Here is a 15,500-nt window from a genome sequence, read left to right as displayed (position 1 = left end):
GTAGATGTGGTGCTTAGGGATATGGTTGACTTGGCAGGGCTAGGTTAATGGCTGGATGATCTTGATGATCTTAAAGGTCTTTTCCAACCTAAACAATTCTGTGTTTCTAAGTAATTCATGTTGCTGCAACCCTTCAGTTGGTCCACAGCCTTCTTGAATGGCACTTCCCAAAGCTGGACAATGTATTCAAAATGAGATCTTGGGTGCTAAGCAGAGTAACCCTGAATCTTGAATAAGTTTAGATATCCTACATAGCGACAGATTGGAGGCGTCCTCTTGAATGCTTTGTTCAAAAAGTACTACATGAAGTTAATTCCTTCAAATAGTTTCCAGCTTGGGAATAATCTACTTAGGGGCAGCTAGTACAGCGAATATTGGAATATTCATGCCCTAGTTCTGGATGGCAGATCAACTCATGAGATGGTGTAGATGGAGGTGAACATGAAGAGCCTGTCTGCAAAAACAGATCTGTATGCATTTAAGTGCTGAATTTTGTTTTTTAATAAGCTACTTAATAAATAATGCTCTTCTAACTTGCTATGTTTATGCCTTAGAATCTGCAGAATCTTCTTGCAAATCTGTAGCTTTAAAATCCAGGTTTTTTAAAATACACTTGATAAGGGGACAATCAGTTTAGGCTTGTGTTACGTCTTTCTTATGCCTTTTAGTTTTTAACATGCTCTAACAAATCTTTTTACTTGCATTGATGTAATTTTTTTTCCTGAATTTCAGGACAACAGGATATATAGTGTCTTTTGGAGGCCCAGTGGGCCATCTCCTTATTTTAACAGTTCCAATGAATTACAGGAGTCTATATTAAGTGTCAGATTGCAGTTTAGCTCTTGTGAGGAATTGCTAATGGAAGGTGAACTTCCCTTTAATATAGGCTGCCAGAGAGGTGCTGTTAAGCTGTATTGCATTTGAAACTCAGAAGGCTGGCTTGTCGTGTGAATTTAGGAAGGCTTTCTTGGCCTATAACTTGGCAGAAGACTAGCTAAACACTTGTTTTAGTTAAATGTTTCTGTAGTCTGTTTACTGGTTTCATGATAGAGACCTGTTGCTTTGCCATGCTGCAATTTAGACTTGCATATTAGATTTTTAGGAAGAATTCCTTAAAGCTGAAGATTTTCTTTTTTCTTTTTTTTTTTGAGTGGTCTTGGCAGAGAGTCCTCCAGTAGGTTTTGCCTTGTGAATCTGTCAAGATGCAAAGACACTTCCCTTGTATTTCTGCAAGGACTGCTGAACTGCCAAACAGGGACAGATCAGTAAAAAATCATATGTAAGAGAATAAGAAAGGGAATATGGCAACTCCTCCAGAGAAAAGACAAACAGTATCTGCATCCTGGAGGGGTGAAGAGCATATCTGTGGAAAGCTGAACTCCCTGTCATATCTTGAACATTGAGCTGATCTCTCTGGATCAGGTTACATGTGTCTTCTGTTGCTACTGTAAGAAAGATTAATCAAAGTAATTGCCAGAGTCTGTTTATAAGCTGATTAATTAGTTTCAAAGTCAGGTTTTGCTTTCCTTTAATGGGGATGAGTAAGGCTGACAGTTAAATGCAGGTCCTGTGTTCCTGCTTGGACTTTCAAGTAGGTATTTATAAAAAAAAAAAACAAACACCAAAAACCCAAAAAAAACCCAAAAAAACAAACACCAAAAACCCAAAAAAACCCCAAAACCCCAACAAAAAAAACCCAAACAAACCAAGAACTTGGAAAGAGAGGTTTCCAGTGAACAACTTGAAGGTTTTAGAACAGTTGTCATTCTTCCCTCCCTCTATTGTCTAGCATGCTGTATTCTTGCACCCATTGAAAGCAAGGCAAGGGTGCTCAGAGCAGATCTGTGAAGTACCATCTCAAGAACAAGTCTGCCAGAGCAAGTGTTTCCCTCAAACTACGGACCCTAAGAGGGGCTTTCAAACCCCGATTCCTGAAGTACTTCTGCACTTTTTCCCTCCTCAGCACAGCAGGGCTGGCTCAGAGGGAAAGCTTGTGGCAGTATAGCGTTACCGCTTGTTTGCTTTGTGAGGGTGAAGGAGGGGGAGAGGAAACTGTGTTAGATACAAAGTCACTGTAAAGGGCCTGTTCTGTGTCATCTGTCATAGCAGTTCGTGCTGCTTTCCAGGTACGTCATTTGACTTGGCAAACTTACAGTTGCATAGCAGAGGTCTTGGCAATGCCTAACCCAGCACTGCCATTATGAAGCAAGCTGGCATCTTCATGTGTGAAGTAACTTTCTATTTGACTACATGTCTACTGCGGGGATGCAGTGGTTGCCTTCCTCTTTCCTGTTAGTCTGTAGGAGACTGATCTGTCCTAATGGCTTTTTGACATGGTTGCTTGAAAAAGGCTGAAGAGGAGGTACTTCCTGAGAAGGGAACCTCCTGTTCCTTTGGGCATGAAGTTCTTATGCTACTGTGTGTGTTTTCTTGCAAACAGCTACCAGCATCACCGTTTGTATTGCCCTGTGAGTGGCTTGTTGGGAATGTCTGACCACTGCTAAAAGTTAGTGTGTTGGTGAGCAGTGCTCTTATTTAAGTGTAGTCATGGCTCCTGATTGCACAGTTACAGTTAAATACTCTTTGGATAAGGATTCCTCTTCCAAAAATCCAAAAAGATGCTTAATTGAAGAACCACCTTTTAGCTATCATCTCCTTTTATGCAAACATCTATGCCACTGTCTGCTTTTCTAGGGAGACTTGTAGAAAACTTCCTAGTAATGAAGAAGCCCTATTGCTTCTGAGGTGTGTGGGGGTTAGAGTAGTGTTGCTGCTTTTTTGGCCAATAACCAGAGATTCAGTTATGCAGCTCACTGCCTTTACTGAGGGCTAAAAGTAACGCGTGTGAGTTCCTAATGTGAATTGTAATGGTAAACCAGATGCAGGGAGCAAACTTGTCTCATCAAAACAGTTAAATGTGAGAGACTGAATATCTTCAGAAACACTTTGGCATTGTGGGGGAGGAAGGAGGAACCTTGACAAACATGTTCCTCCCTGCGATTACAGATCTCTTTGGAAGATGCACCTTCTATTTGTGATCAGTTTTAAATTTGAAGTAAAGCAGAATTCTCATACTTTAGTACTTAAGAATTTAGTATTAGAAACTAATTGACTCAGAGCCGATTTCCTGATGCCTTTTGTGGTTCAGGCTTCAAATTATTTGGCTTGCTTATTTAGGCTGTTAAGCCCTACTTTTATTGATATAAGCTAGAGGAAAAGCTCTTAAGACTCAGAATACATTCTTTTTCAGAGGAGTTTGTGAAGAAGTTCAAAAAAAAAAAAAAGGTACTATTGGGTTATTTCCCCTGTTCTTGACCCCAGGTATTAAGAGGACTGTTCTGCATAGGTGTATTTGCAATAGCTGTAATGCTTGTTCCAGTTGTTTAACTGTGTCTGAATCTGCATTAGCCTGAAGATGCTTGATAAGACTTTAATTATATAAGCCACTCCTTTTATCCCAGGACCTGTTCTTCAGTCCATCTGATGCACTTTGAGGAAACGCTTTTATAGCAGTGGCTGTTGCAGCCATTTTTAATGAGCCTCTGTTGCTTATAGCTGGAAAATAGCTCTATAATGCATATTTGCTATTTGTTCAAATATCTTGGCCATCCAATGATTCAGCATTTTTCCTTTATGGTTTTTCATCAAGGTTTTCAGATCAATAGTCATTAGAGACGAAAGATTATGAAAGGATGTTGAATCTAATCATGAAGCTTTTAATGGTGACTGGTGATATCCTGTTCAGTCAAAAATAAAATGCAGGCAGCGTTTTCTAGCTTGCAGGTTTCTTATCCACTCTTACACTGACCACGTGCTGCTGGATGACGGAGGAGTTCACGTATAGGAATTTGAGAGTTAAAGAACAGGGAATAGACTTCAGTGTGTCTTGTCTAGCCATAAAATGTTTTATGCAGACTAGTCCAGGCAAGCATGAATTGTAGCCTATACATGGCAATACCACTTTTAATGTTAAAATATTAAAGCAGAGAGATACTTTGAGTTCTTAATAATTGGAGAACCTTTCAATGCTTAATTAAAACAGCTTTTTTTTTTTAGTTCAATATTCCTTAATTTTAAAAGGAAAGATTTTTGTGGTAGAAGCAAGCTTGAAAAAAGATGTTAAGATAACAAAATGCATTGCAGAGCCCATTACTTATGTAGCTCTCCTTTTTATTTAATGTTGGAGTGACTGAAAATTGTCACTTGAGTCCATTTACATGCTGAGGGGGAAGTGCAGCTTTGGTAACAGACGCACAGGATACCCCTATGTTGTCAATAACTTCCTAGGTGAGAAACAGTCACTCCTTTGGTTTTATTTTCTAAACCGATTAGGTTAATGAGTTCTAGAAAGTAGGTGAAACTCTGAGCTGGCAATACTATAGCTGTTTCATAAATGGGTATGAAATTAATGTATACAAGTGGATCTTCTGTACCTTTTTCTTGTCCTTAAATAGTGCTTGGAGTTCCAGCTGCAGCTTGCAGAGTCACCTAGAAAAACTCTTGCAGTAGGATGTTACCAGATTTGAATAGTGAAAACATTTGAAAATGCTTATCGCTGGGGTTACTCACTGTCTACCCTTACCCTTGCTGCGCTTTGCTTATTCTTAACATTTACTGAAGCAATTGCATTATTTCATTGTACTGACTATAATTGTGTCTCATCTCCTAGTACTGAAGCTTCTATACCAAGAATAAAATGGATAAATACAAAATGGATATTCATAAAAATGGAAATGCTTTGTGTTGGCAGTTCCGTAATCTTATACCCTAGAATCCTCTTGTCCCATGTGACAACTAATGTTTTGTGTGCATTTGGTCTCAGTTAATGAAGCCTGGCAGTAGCAGTGCTGCTGCTTTCTGTGAGGGTAAGGCAGGATGCTTATAGAGTGTATTGCAACAGTGAGCATAATCATCAGTAGTTCCACTGGGGATAAGGATAAGCAGGATACAGAGTTGAGAATGGCCCCTTGACAATCCTGAGTTCACTTGTATATTTCTTCTTAAAATGTCAAATACTAGCTGCGCAGTGTTCTATGAAATGCTTGTTAAAGATGTTTTGCCTGTAGAGAGAATGATAAAATGGAAAAAAGCTAGTTTAAGTACATAATGCAAGGCTACCAGAGCATTTACTATTGCTTAGTAATTTTGCAGCAAACTGGGTATGTGTTTTGCTTTATTTTTAAAATTAAACTTGCACCAGAGAACTCTAATATCTCAGCTACTAGGTTGTGCAGATTTTGCAATTTTATAAGAACAAAAAGGAGGCAGAAAGAGCCTCAGATCAAGATAAAGCTGCTGGTTGTCAGCGTGTGGGTGTGGTATGTTTGGCTGCCTTGAAAAATAAGCTATTTCCTATGGATTATGTTCCAGGGTTTTTTAATATTTCCTTTGGGACACTTTTTTAAATTGGCCTTCCTGTAATGAACTTTGCAAGGCAAAGGAAAATTCAGTTATACAGTAGATCTTTATCATCTTAACATTTTCTTTACTAGGTTTTCTCTTAACCAGTTGAATACTTTTGATTTGAAATTGTATACTCTAGTGTGCTATTAAACTTACCACCTGTTGAATTTACCTTTTTTTAAAAAGGTGAAGACTTGTTGATAGAACGAGTGGCACATGCTGGCATGATCAACCCAGAAGATCGATGGAAGACACTACAATTTAATGGTCCTGTTGCCCATTTTGAAGTACAAATAAGAGTGAAGTGTGATGAAAATTACTACAGTGCTCTGTGCAATAAATTTTGTGGCCCTCGAGATGATTTTGTTGGTCACTACACGTGTGATCAAAATGGAAACAAAGCCTGCATGGAAGGTTGGATGGGAGAAGAATGTAAACAAGGTAGTATTGTTTGCTTCATTTTAGATTAGCTCTAATGTATATGTAATAGGTATAAACTGCAGTAGGTAATTCTGTAGCGTTGGTGCTGTAGCATATTAATTTTAACACATACAGACTTTGTCCTTTGAATACAAATCTTTGAAAAAACATCCTCTGTGAAGAGTGGAGCCCAGGGCAGGATACAGTGCTGCTTGTGGTGTGTGCTATGGGGGCTACACAACAAACTTAGGATTCTAAATAGTGAAACATTGTTCTACTAATTGACTTTATTCAATGGTGGTGTTACTTCAAAGCAAAATGATGTATTACATCTGTTAATGTAAGATTTTATTGAACAGTGATACCAGTAATACTGTAGGCTTTAATCCTGTAAAAATGCCCTCATAAAACTTTTTCATTTGCGAAAATAGTTTTAAGTGTAATGTATGCAAAGCTGAAAGCTTTTTGATAGCTCTTAATGTGAACAGAAATTCAAGTGTAGTCATCCTTTTTAATGTATCACTCAATCAAATGTCTTTGCGTTTTGCCTTCAGTCTGAGTAATTAGTGCTAAAATTACTTGACATACTCTTCTTTCTGTTGAGGGCTTCTTGTTTTTGTTTACTGTTCCTTTTCAGTAAAAAGCCTGTTAATGAGAGGGGAGACCATTTTTAGGGCTCAAGGTCATGTGTATCTTTTGAAGCTTGGGATTTCCAGCATAATACCAGTCTAATACCAGGTTTAAAAAATAACTGTATTTGATGTATGTTTCAGTGTTGACACTCTTGCTGCAAACCTATTTGGTAGCAACTTCTTCAAGGAGTTACATTAAGTTATTTTTCATAAACAGTTGTAATGGGATTGTGTTTTGTGAAATAGCTAGCTGGAAGCAACAACTATTGGAACATGGCAAAAGACAGTCTGCTTTGCACAAGCAACAAATAGGCTAAATGATGGAAGCCCTAGCTGAACAGTTCCAGATTGCTGCTGTACTAATGGATACCTAGCTGACCAGACTGATGCCTAAACCTTTTTCTATTTACAGCTGTATGTAAACAAGGATGTAATTTGCTCCATGGGGGTTGCAGTACACCTGGGGAATGCAAGTAAGTCTGCATGCTTGAGTATCTTTTTTTGAGTACTCATCTTTCTAGTATTTTCTGTGTATGTTGCTATTTTCAACAAGTCTACTTTAAAATGGAAAAAATTCTGTTCAAAAACATGGATGGAAGTAGATCTGAAGTAGATTTCACATGTGTAAGAACTGCATATACTTCATACTGTTTTGCAATCCTATTCTATTTTTCTGTGTGCATAGGACTGAACAGATTTGCTTCATGTTATCCAAAACTATACCTTTATCAAATGAGAATAATATTTTTTCTTTTTTTTCTTTTCAAAATCCTTAGGAGCTTTGATCTCTGTGTACTATCTGTTCCCCTCAAATAAAAAGGGGAACTTGCTCGTTGGACTGTTATGGTTAGGAAATGCTCACAGTGCTAGAACACTCAATATGTATATTTGATCACCAGAATACAGTAAACTTGGCTTTTCCAAGAACAAATTTTTTTTGGTAGTAATGGAGATAACAGTAGCAACCCTAACCTAAACTTTCTACCCCACGTTAATGTTTTTGATTCCTAAATCCAAGAGAACAGTCCAAAATGTTCCCTTAACTTTGTCATGAAGCCTGAGTAGCCTCTGTGGTAGCAAGAGGAGTTGATTGTTTCCTTGTAAAAGTTCAGGCATCCAATGCAGTAGGTCAAGGGGAAATGGGTGTTATTTTTACACCGGCTGTTGAAGAAATGGGACAGGTCTACTTGCAAGTTTAGGATCCTGTGTAAGTTCTTGTGTTTATTTGTGGTTAGAGTTGTATGCATCATTGTAAGAGCAGATTTGTGCAGTCTTTTGTAAGCGGTATTGAATCTGCTTGCTTGGAATGATGTGAAACTGAACTGGCTGCCAGAACCCCTGAGAGCTGACAAATACCAGTTGTGGCAAGCTGTGATAGTTTAAGGCAATTCTGCTTCATCCTTCTACTAGTAACTACTAGAACCATCACAGAAGTGGCAGAAATAGGATGCAGGTTGCTTAGCTTTGCTGGGCATAGAGCTAAGCTGGGGTTGAAGTGCCAGTTTGTGAGCTGTGGGAGCTGATGTGCAAACAAGTCCCATCCTGCTGGAGAGCCTGAGGTTTCTGATAGTGGGGTATGGCAGATAACAAAGTAAGTCCTAAATCATTGCACCACAGAGTGGTTTCTTACTGCCCTGAAACTTCCATCACATGCTGCTGACTTGTAGATGATTTGGTACGTTGTAGCTCTCAAATCTGACTGAAAACTGTAAATTCCAGTATATGAAGTACAGAATTTCAGTGCATGTGCAGTTTCACTTCTGAAGAGCTATAAAACCTCGCTTAAAAGATTTTTTTCAAGGCTGATGTTTAAACCATGCCTTCCTTTTTGTAAGAAAGAACGTTTCTATTTAATGTTATTTGGCAACTTTTTTCATATCATTAAATATTTTGCTTGTGATTTCAAGTATTGTGTGCCCCTACTGCCGTTGGTGATTTTTTTTTTAAGGTTGCAAGTATGAGAGCTGGGCCAGTATCACTTCTGCCTGAGTAAGAAGTACTCCTTCCCTTGAGCCTTCCAAGAGCACATTTTTTTCTCTTGAGAACCTACTCTAATGAATTTTGATTCATGTAAGGGTTTCTGGAGTCCTGTAGGTATCGAAGGAGTGTCCTAGGAGCCTGTGAATGTTTGCTTTTTGAATGCAAGGAGCCTTTGAATAAAGGTGAAAAAGCAACAGGCTTAAGCAAATGCAAAACAGTACCCTTTTTTTTTGGGGGGGGGGGGGGGGTGAGAGGGGGTGGTGGTGTTTCCTTTTTAGCTTTCATTTCTTTGTGATACCAGCTGTATCTGGGAAGACAGAAGTTGGAGAGGAGGATGAAGGTTTAAAGAAGGGAATACAAAACCTTTGAAGATGGGGGGCTGGGTGGCTATCGTACCTTTTTTAAGGTGTCAATAGGTCATCTCATATGAGCAAAGCCTTTCCTTACAGCATGTTGCTCACATGAAGAAGCATCTAATGTAAGCCTAGGTGCCCCTTCTAACCTGCCCAGCTAAATAAAGCTCACAAAAATAACACTGAGTCTACTGAAGGACTCTGACCAGAAATGTCACTATTTTGTTGGATGGATTCTTTCATCTGAAAGAAAGTACTGGGGGAAGGAATAAGGGACTTAATGTTTCAGATGGATTATATGTCATTTGCCTTGTTTCTTAATGCCTGTCTGCTGAAGCGATAGATCTGTGATCAGCAAGTTGAAGGAAAACAATGGCCTTTCTATGTATGGCCACTCTATTTCCAGTATTGCAGAAGGTTCTCGGCAACCTCTTTAAATATGATTTGGTAGCTTGAGCTTGTTCACACAGATATCTTTAGCTTGTATTCTGTAATAGTTATTAGGCTACATTAGAAATGTTGCTTTTAACCCAAATGGATAATACTTTCTGTAGAAAAATGATGCTGAACTAAAAATAAGCATGGCTTACAGACATGACCTTTATCTTCAGCAGTACAAAGGAAGCTGTTATTTAAAAGAAACTGCCGTGTTTGGTGCTATTGAATTATAATCTAGATTCCTTCATTCTGGTTTTTGGACAGTTGCCATTGTCATTTAACAGGTGAAAACAATGTCCTTTTTTAATTCAGAAAGAAAATGAAAATGTGAGAAAACATGGGTGTGAGATGTATGGAAATCTACTGGTGCCAATAGCTACTTGGTTGCCAAAATCTTCAGTGGCATTTATAAATAGAAAAGTTGGAAAATGGTTTCCATCTTCAACTTGTATGAACATGCAGGTAACTTAAGCAAAGGCTCTGAGGTTTCAGCCTAACTCTCATAGCAATGATCCACCCTCCATGTTTTAATGTTCCAAAGTAATTTAGAGCTGTTCTTGGATTAAATGTTATACTAAAACCAGAACTTAAAAGGTAGCTATGAATGACTGCAGACTGTTAATAAAGGATGCCATTAGTGGTAGTTGTACATCGTCTGTTGGGCAAGTTCATGTACCCCTTGTTTTGAGGAAGTTACGGTGTTGTGAAGTTTGCCATTTCTTTTGCTGAGCTTTCATCAGAGAAATGGAAAATAAGTAGGTGATGACCTGATGTCTCGAAATGACCTAATATGGGAAACGATTTTGTGGTGTGGCTGGGTCAAGGTGATAGATTTTTGTCATTGTGGAGGCAGTTCAGAAAAAGCGATAATTTACTGAATAATGAGCAAAATTGCATCCTTGAAGAAAGCAAAAGCAACTTAGCTGGATCTTGCAAAGATGGGAAATTGCAATCTTAAAATAAAAAAAACAAAACCAACCTTTATCCATATTTAGGCTCAAATTGTTTGGCCGCCATAATCTTTTTTTTTTCCTTTTAGCCTGCAGTGGCAAATGGTCTTACTGATAGACTTCACCTGCCCAGAGTAGTAGGAAGTATTGTCAAAGAAGCAACACTGCCAAGCCATGATGATTATTGGTGCTTTTTGTATGGTTTTGCATCATTTTGAAGTACTTTGTTAAATTCCATTAAACTATCTAGAGAAGAATGAAGTTTGATCTAATGGCTTATAACTGGCTTAGGCTCAATCACCTTATGAAGTTATCAAAGTGAATATAGAGAAACCACAAGTGGCAGTCTCCTTCCTTGATTAAAACTGCTGACTTGAGTATGTTTGGTACCACTTGTAAACTGTCAGTAGGCTTAACAGCTTAACCTTTCACTTCCTTGTGATCCAGAGTGGTATGGGTTTGGCAGAAGATCTGCCAGAATCGGCAGTCCAGATATGCCTTCGTATCTGGGCTACATTGTCATATTCCTGCCAGGATGATGGTATTTTCCGAAGTCTTTCTACTTTTCCTGTTGCCTTTGAGTGTTTGAATTTCTCTTCCAAAGCAAAACAAAAAGGGGTCAAATCCCTAACACTGCTCACCTTGTGTTCAGCTTCTGGAGCTATAGTAGGACCTCAGTTATGTCCTGGGAAATGCAAGTCTTGCTTCACACAACTGCGATACAAAAATTTCTTTAGAATGTGTAGACTAACTGAAGTGAATTAGAAATGGGGTCGTTAATAGTACTTTAATGTGAATTCATGCAAGGTGAACAAAGCAAGCATACAGTTTTTAAAACTTTTTAAGTGAATTAGTTGTTTAATCTGTGTGCTTTGAACTATCTTACTCTAGAATTACTTTTGAACTACCTGTGACAAAATTTTGGTTTTACAATGTTGGTGACTTTGTTTCTATTTAATCACATATCTTATGTTTGTCCTGTTGAAACAGATTTCTCAAACTTCCTGTGCAGTGCCATGCCTCTTGTAGTCCTTGTATTCCACTTCAGCCCTGCTTGCAAGGTTGATTTCTTGTGTTTAGCAGTGCCTGCAGGTGCTGTATGCCTCTCCCAAGTGGTTTTGTTCCCTTAATCTGTCACTGTAAGGGCCAGAACCTGCTCAACTATTATTCAAGACTTTCTTTACAGAGACGCAGGAACAAAAGCCTGAGTTGCAAAATGAGCTACAACTACCTGGAGTGTTGGGGCTGTAATAGTGTTCTAGAGATTATTTGTTAAATGTTAAAGGCTTGCATAGTCTTTCTATCCTTTTCAGTAGGAGGCCTACCAATATCACTAATCTCTCACTCACATTTCATGACAGTTCGGTGGATAACATGGTTAACATCAACATTTGGGAACTCTGCCTAAACTTTAAAAAAAAAAAAAAATAAAAAAAAGGCAGCTGGATTCTTGTAAACTCATTCTTGGGTACAAGGAGATCTGGTGAGGCATCTCAAAGCAGGTTGTTACTGAAAGACTGTAGAGGACTAAAAAAAGATCTTAGAGGACTGAAAAAAGGAGGAAATACCATGCCTGCTTCTAAAAATGGGGAGAAAGTAAGAAATGAGCAACTTCCATACTAGCTAGATCAGATAGAAATCTCAAAAGAACACTGAAACAGGTAGACCATTTCTAAACATCTAGAAAATGCTCACAGATGAGTTACTGGCTAACCGGGACTTGTCAAGAGCAGATCTAAATGACATGACTTCGTTCCACAATTGTTCCAGAATGGAATTATGAGAAATCTCGTAAGCACTCAAATTAGGGGAAATCTCATAAGCTGCTCTGAACAGTAAACTAGAAAGTCTTGTTTTGAGCAGTGTGCTACCTGCTGTGGCATCTGACCATTTCAATTCCTGCAACTTGGACTAGCTATGGTCCCTAAAGAGCATAGGGCTATTGTTTGGCCCTGCAGTAATGCACTTGTTACCTGTACCTGGACATCTTCTCCTGTCTCCTTTTTGATGCAAGGTGTTGTATCACAGCTTCGAGTTTCAAAGAACTTGAAAAATTACTACAATTGCTGTGTGTCTTATGTAAGTTCTCTTGCCTGTTGTTATAACCAGTATGCTTTTATTATGGTTTTTTTATGTCCTAGTGGTAAGCCTCCTGGGATTGTTGGCAAGTATTTCACAAGTAGACAAGTTACACAAAAAAGAAATCCCATGTTTTGCTTCTTTATTGGTCAAGGAGCTGAGGCACACTCTGCACTTTCTACTCACTAACCATCCAAGGAAGTAAGATACAGAATATATCCTAAAGGTGGATGCTGCTTCCAGGAGAATGTGAGCGGGTGTACAGGAAATAAAAACATGTAGTAGTTTATTCTGTGTCTACAATAGTATGTAGTACAGACAAATTAGTAGATGAAAGCAGCGTTGAGAACCCAATATCCATACTAAAAACACTTAAATTTTTTTTTTTTTTAATTTTAGATTAGCTCTAGTCTGTTCTTGTGGACTGAAGCTGCCTGTTTGCAGCTGGAACATATTAGGTGTGCTCCTGGCATACATTGTCTTACATTACCTTAGTTTAACCTAAAAGGAATCCAATTCCTTTGTTTCAAAACAGCTCTGTGATGTGAACTAACACACCATCAACAGGAATGATCAGGCAGTTCACTTAAAAAGCATGCTCCTGGTGTGAACTAATGCAAATATAGACACACCCTTAGAGCCACTTACTGCAAGTTAACTGAGCAACCTTTCCCCATATGTTCTGGGTAAACAATTTTGAACCATCCCCTCTATCAGCTCCTTCACAAAACTCTAAAGTACTGGAGTGAGAACGTTAGCTTTCAATGACTTCCTTTATTAGAGGAGAAAAAAGTTTGTAGGGAAAGGTTTGTATCTTTTGGTCTACTAAGAATGCTGGGGGTGAGAGGAAAAGACAACAAGCTTTCAGGTAATTAAATGATTTGAGTTCATTAATAAGCATCTTTTCCTTCCCTATTCACAAAATCATCATGCCTATTTCAAAGGTAGGAAAGTGGAGAAAGCACTTCTGTGACAAATCTTAGTGAGTGGGTACCATGCTACCTATAACATTGAATCCAGATGCTCAGAATCGTAGGATCTCCTAACAGCTAGACCATATTGCTGCCTGCTGTGCAACAATTAAACTCTTAAAAGATTAAACAGATTTTCTTATAGTTATTTTAAGTAAATAATATAAAGCTATTGTTCTGGCCTATGCAACACCACCCTGTTCACGTCATTAAAAAATTTAGTGGTTTTCCATTTAAGAGGGTTATTTCTCCCCCACCCCTGAATGATGCATTTTGCTTCTGCTCTTAATGTCACTGTTTTGCTTCGTTTTCCTGTGTTGAGTGTTTTGGCCACAGCTTCCAACTGAAATATGAGTGGGAGAAGCTCCCTCCAAAAAGCCTGCTTAAAAAATGATGTATAAATATGGCACAATGATCTTCACTTCAGCTTTTGTAGGATGTGCAAGATACCAGTAAGGTGTAACCTGTGGTAATGAAAGGCTTATACCACATTGCCTATATCCTCCATAGGACTTTCTCAATTTAGTTTTAGGCCCCATATTTTGACCTAGACTTGAGAAGTAGCTTGGTTTTGATTTCCTTCGCATTGATGGTTTAGGTGTACTTGTGCATTAAGTGCTGACAAACCTCTGTAGCGAGGTGTAGAACAGAATTTATTTAGGTATCCTCCCATTCTCGTTTATTACGAGCCTTTTCTTAATGTTAACCAGAGTAGGTTAGTGATTGGATGAGACCTGTGATAGGAAGTTTCTGAGGCGAGCTTTCTGTGTAGAAAGTCTAGGACTGTCAAATAACCAGAAGTGATTGAACCAGGAGAATAAACCATGTGTGAAGATAATACAAAACAGCTGAGTTAATATTGACTGTTGAGAGCACCCTAACTTTTTGGTATGTAACGGGCATCTTCCTTTTGGATAAGATTTTGGATAATCACGCAAGGTGCTGAGGGACCGTGGTTTTACAGACCATCATGATCTGGGTAGATCTCTTTGCCTTTCTGCATCGCTTCCATAACTGCTATTGTAGGAGTTATCATAAAATCATGGAGTTTGGAAAGTCCCACCTCCTGCCCAAAGGAAGTGTAGTTAGACCAGATTGCTCAGGGCTTTATCCTCACAAATAATGTATCTGATTGCATACAGCAACATGGGATCTTTTGAACACCTTGTGCCATCTGATTTGGAAATGCTCAATTTAAACCTAGCTTTCACTAAATAATTATAACACAAACATCCTCAGAGGAAAGCAAAGACCAGTATCAGTTTTTTCCTTAATTATAACTGTTTCAGAAGAACATAGGGAAAGCATAGTTCTGTAGAAAAATCTCCTATTTATTGAACTTGACCAGTTTAGCTTTTTTAATAGCCCTAGGAAAGGCAAAAAACCCAAATCTTCTATTTCTTTCTCCACTTCCCCCCTGCTCCTGCCTCTGACTACATAGGTATCTTTGAACTGTGCGTAATGACGGGTGCTTCTGTAGGATTCCTTGATACTAAATTTACTACTTTAAACACATTGAGATTTACTGTAGAAGGTCTTTCTTCCTTGTCCCAGAATTTAGCTGTTGGAAGCCCCACTTGCTTATTGTAACCAAGTGTACACTATGAGTTGAATTATTGTGGCTTTATCTACTTGTCAATGACAATAGTATTTTTCCTGCACAGTTGCAGTTTCTCTAATCTCAAGACCGAAATGTTATCTAGAAGCTTTGCTAATGTTAACTCCTGCCACCTCTCCTTCCTCCAGCCTTGTATTTAAATTCTCATTTTCTATTGCCACCAGACTCTCCTAAGGAAAATGGAAGCTGTGAAGCATGTCTGTAGAATTATCATGATCTTTTCTGCAAGTTCTTGGTTTCAAAATAACTAGCAATTGTTCTTCTGTTCCTATTGCACTCTCTCTGTGTTAATCCTGACCTGAAGGGATGCTTTGGTCTGGGAGCAGATGCCTGTACTTCAATCTTCCATCAGGAAGTTACTAAACTGTAACAATCTATTTATGGTAGCTGCTTTTGTACTGCTAATAACCCAGCAAGGGCTAAGATTAAGCCATCTCTGATTTTGTTTTGCATGCATTTGGTTGTAAAGATGAGTTAGAGCCAATGAAGTCAGCAGAGGGGAAGGACAAAGGAAGTAGAATCTTGATTCCAATAAGAATTTTCTTTGTCTGTTGAACAATGGGAATCCTTATGAATTCTCTAAATTTGGCTTTTTTATTTTTTCAGATGTAAAAAATTTAGGATTGCAGAAACTTCCAACAAATTATTCTCAACTG

The 15,500-nt window shown here is 38.4% G+C and overlaps 1 protein-coding gene across 1 annotated transcript in view; it reads left to right on the top strand.

Moving 5' to 3' along the window:
• Window positions 1-15,500, top strand: part of JAG2 (jagged 2) — a 72,824-nt gene that overhangs the window by 28,431 nt on the left and 28,893 nt on the right. Inside the window, exons 3-4 of the mRNA XM_019474393.1 lie at window positions 5,590-5,844; window positions 6,868-6,928. Of these exons, the coding sequence (XP_019329938.1) occupies window positions 5,590-5,844; window positions 6,868-6,928 (316 nt within the window). The remainder of the gene's footprint in view (window positions 1-5,589; window positions 5,845-6,867; window positions 6,929-15,500) is intronic.

This window comes from Aptenodytes forsteri, unplaced genomic scaffold (genome assembly GCF_000699145.1).
Source record: "Aptenodytes forsteri isolate BGI_AS27 unplaced genomic scaffold, ASM69914v1 Scaffold123, whole genome shotgun sequence".
NCBI lineage: Eukaryota > Metazoa > Chordata > Aves > Sphenisciformes > Spheniscidae > Aptenodytes > Aptenodytes forsteri.
This window is presented reverse-complemented; position numbering and strand designations above follow the sequence as displayed.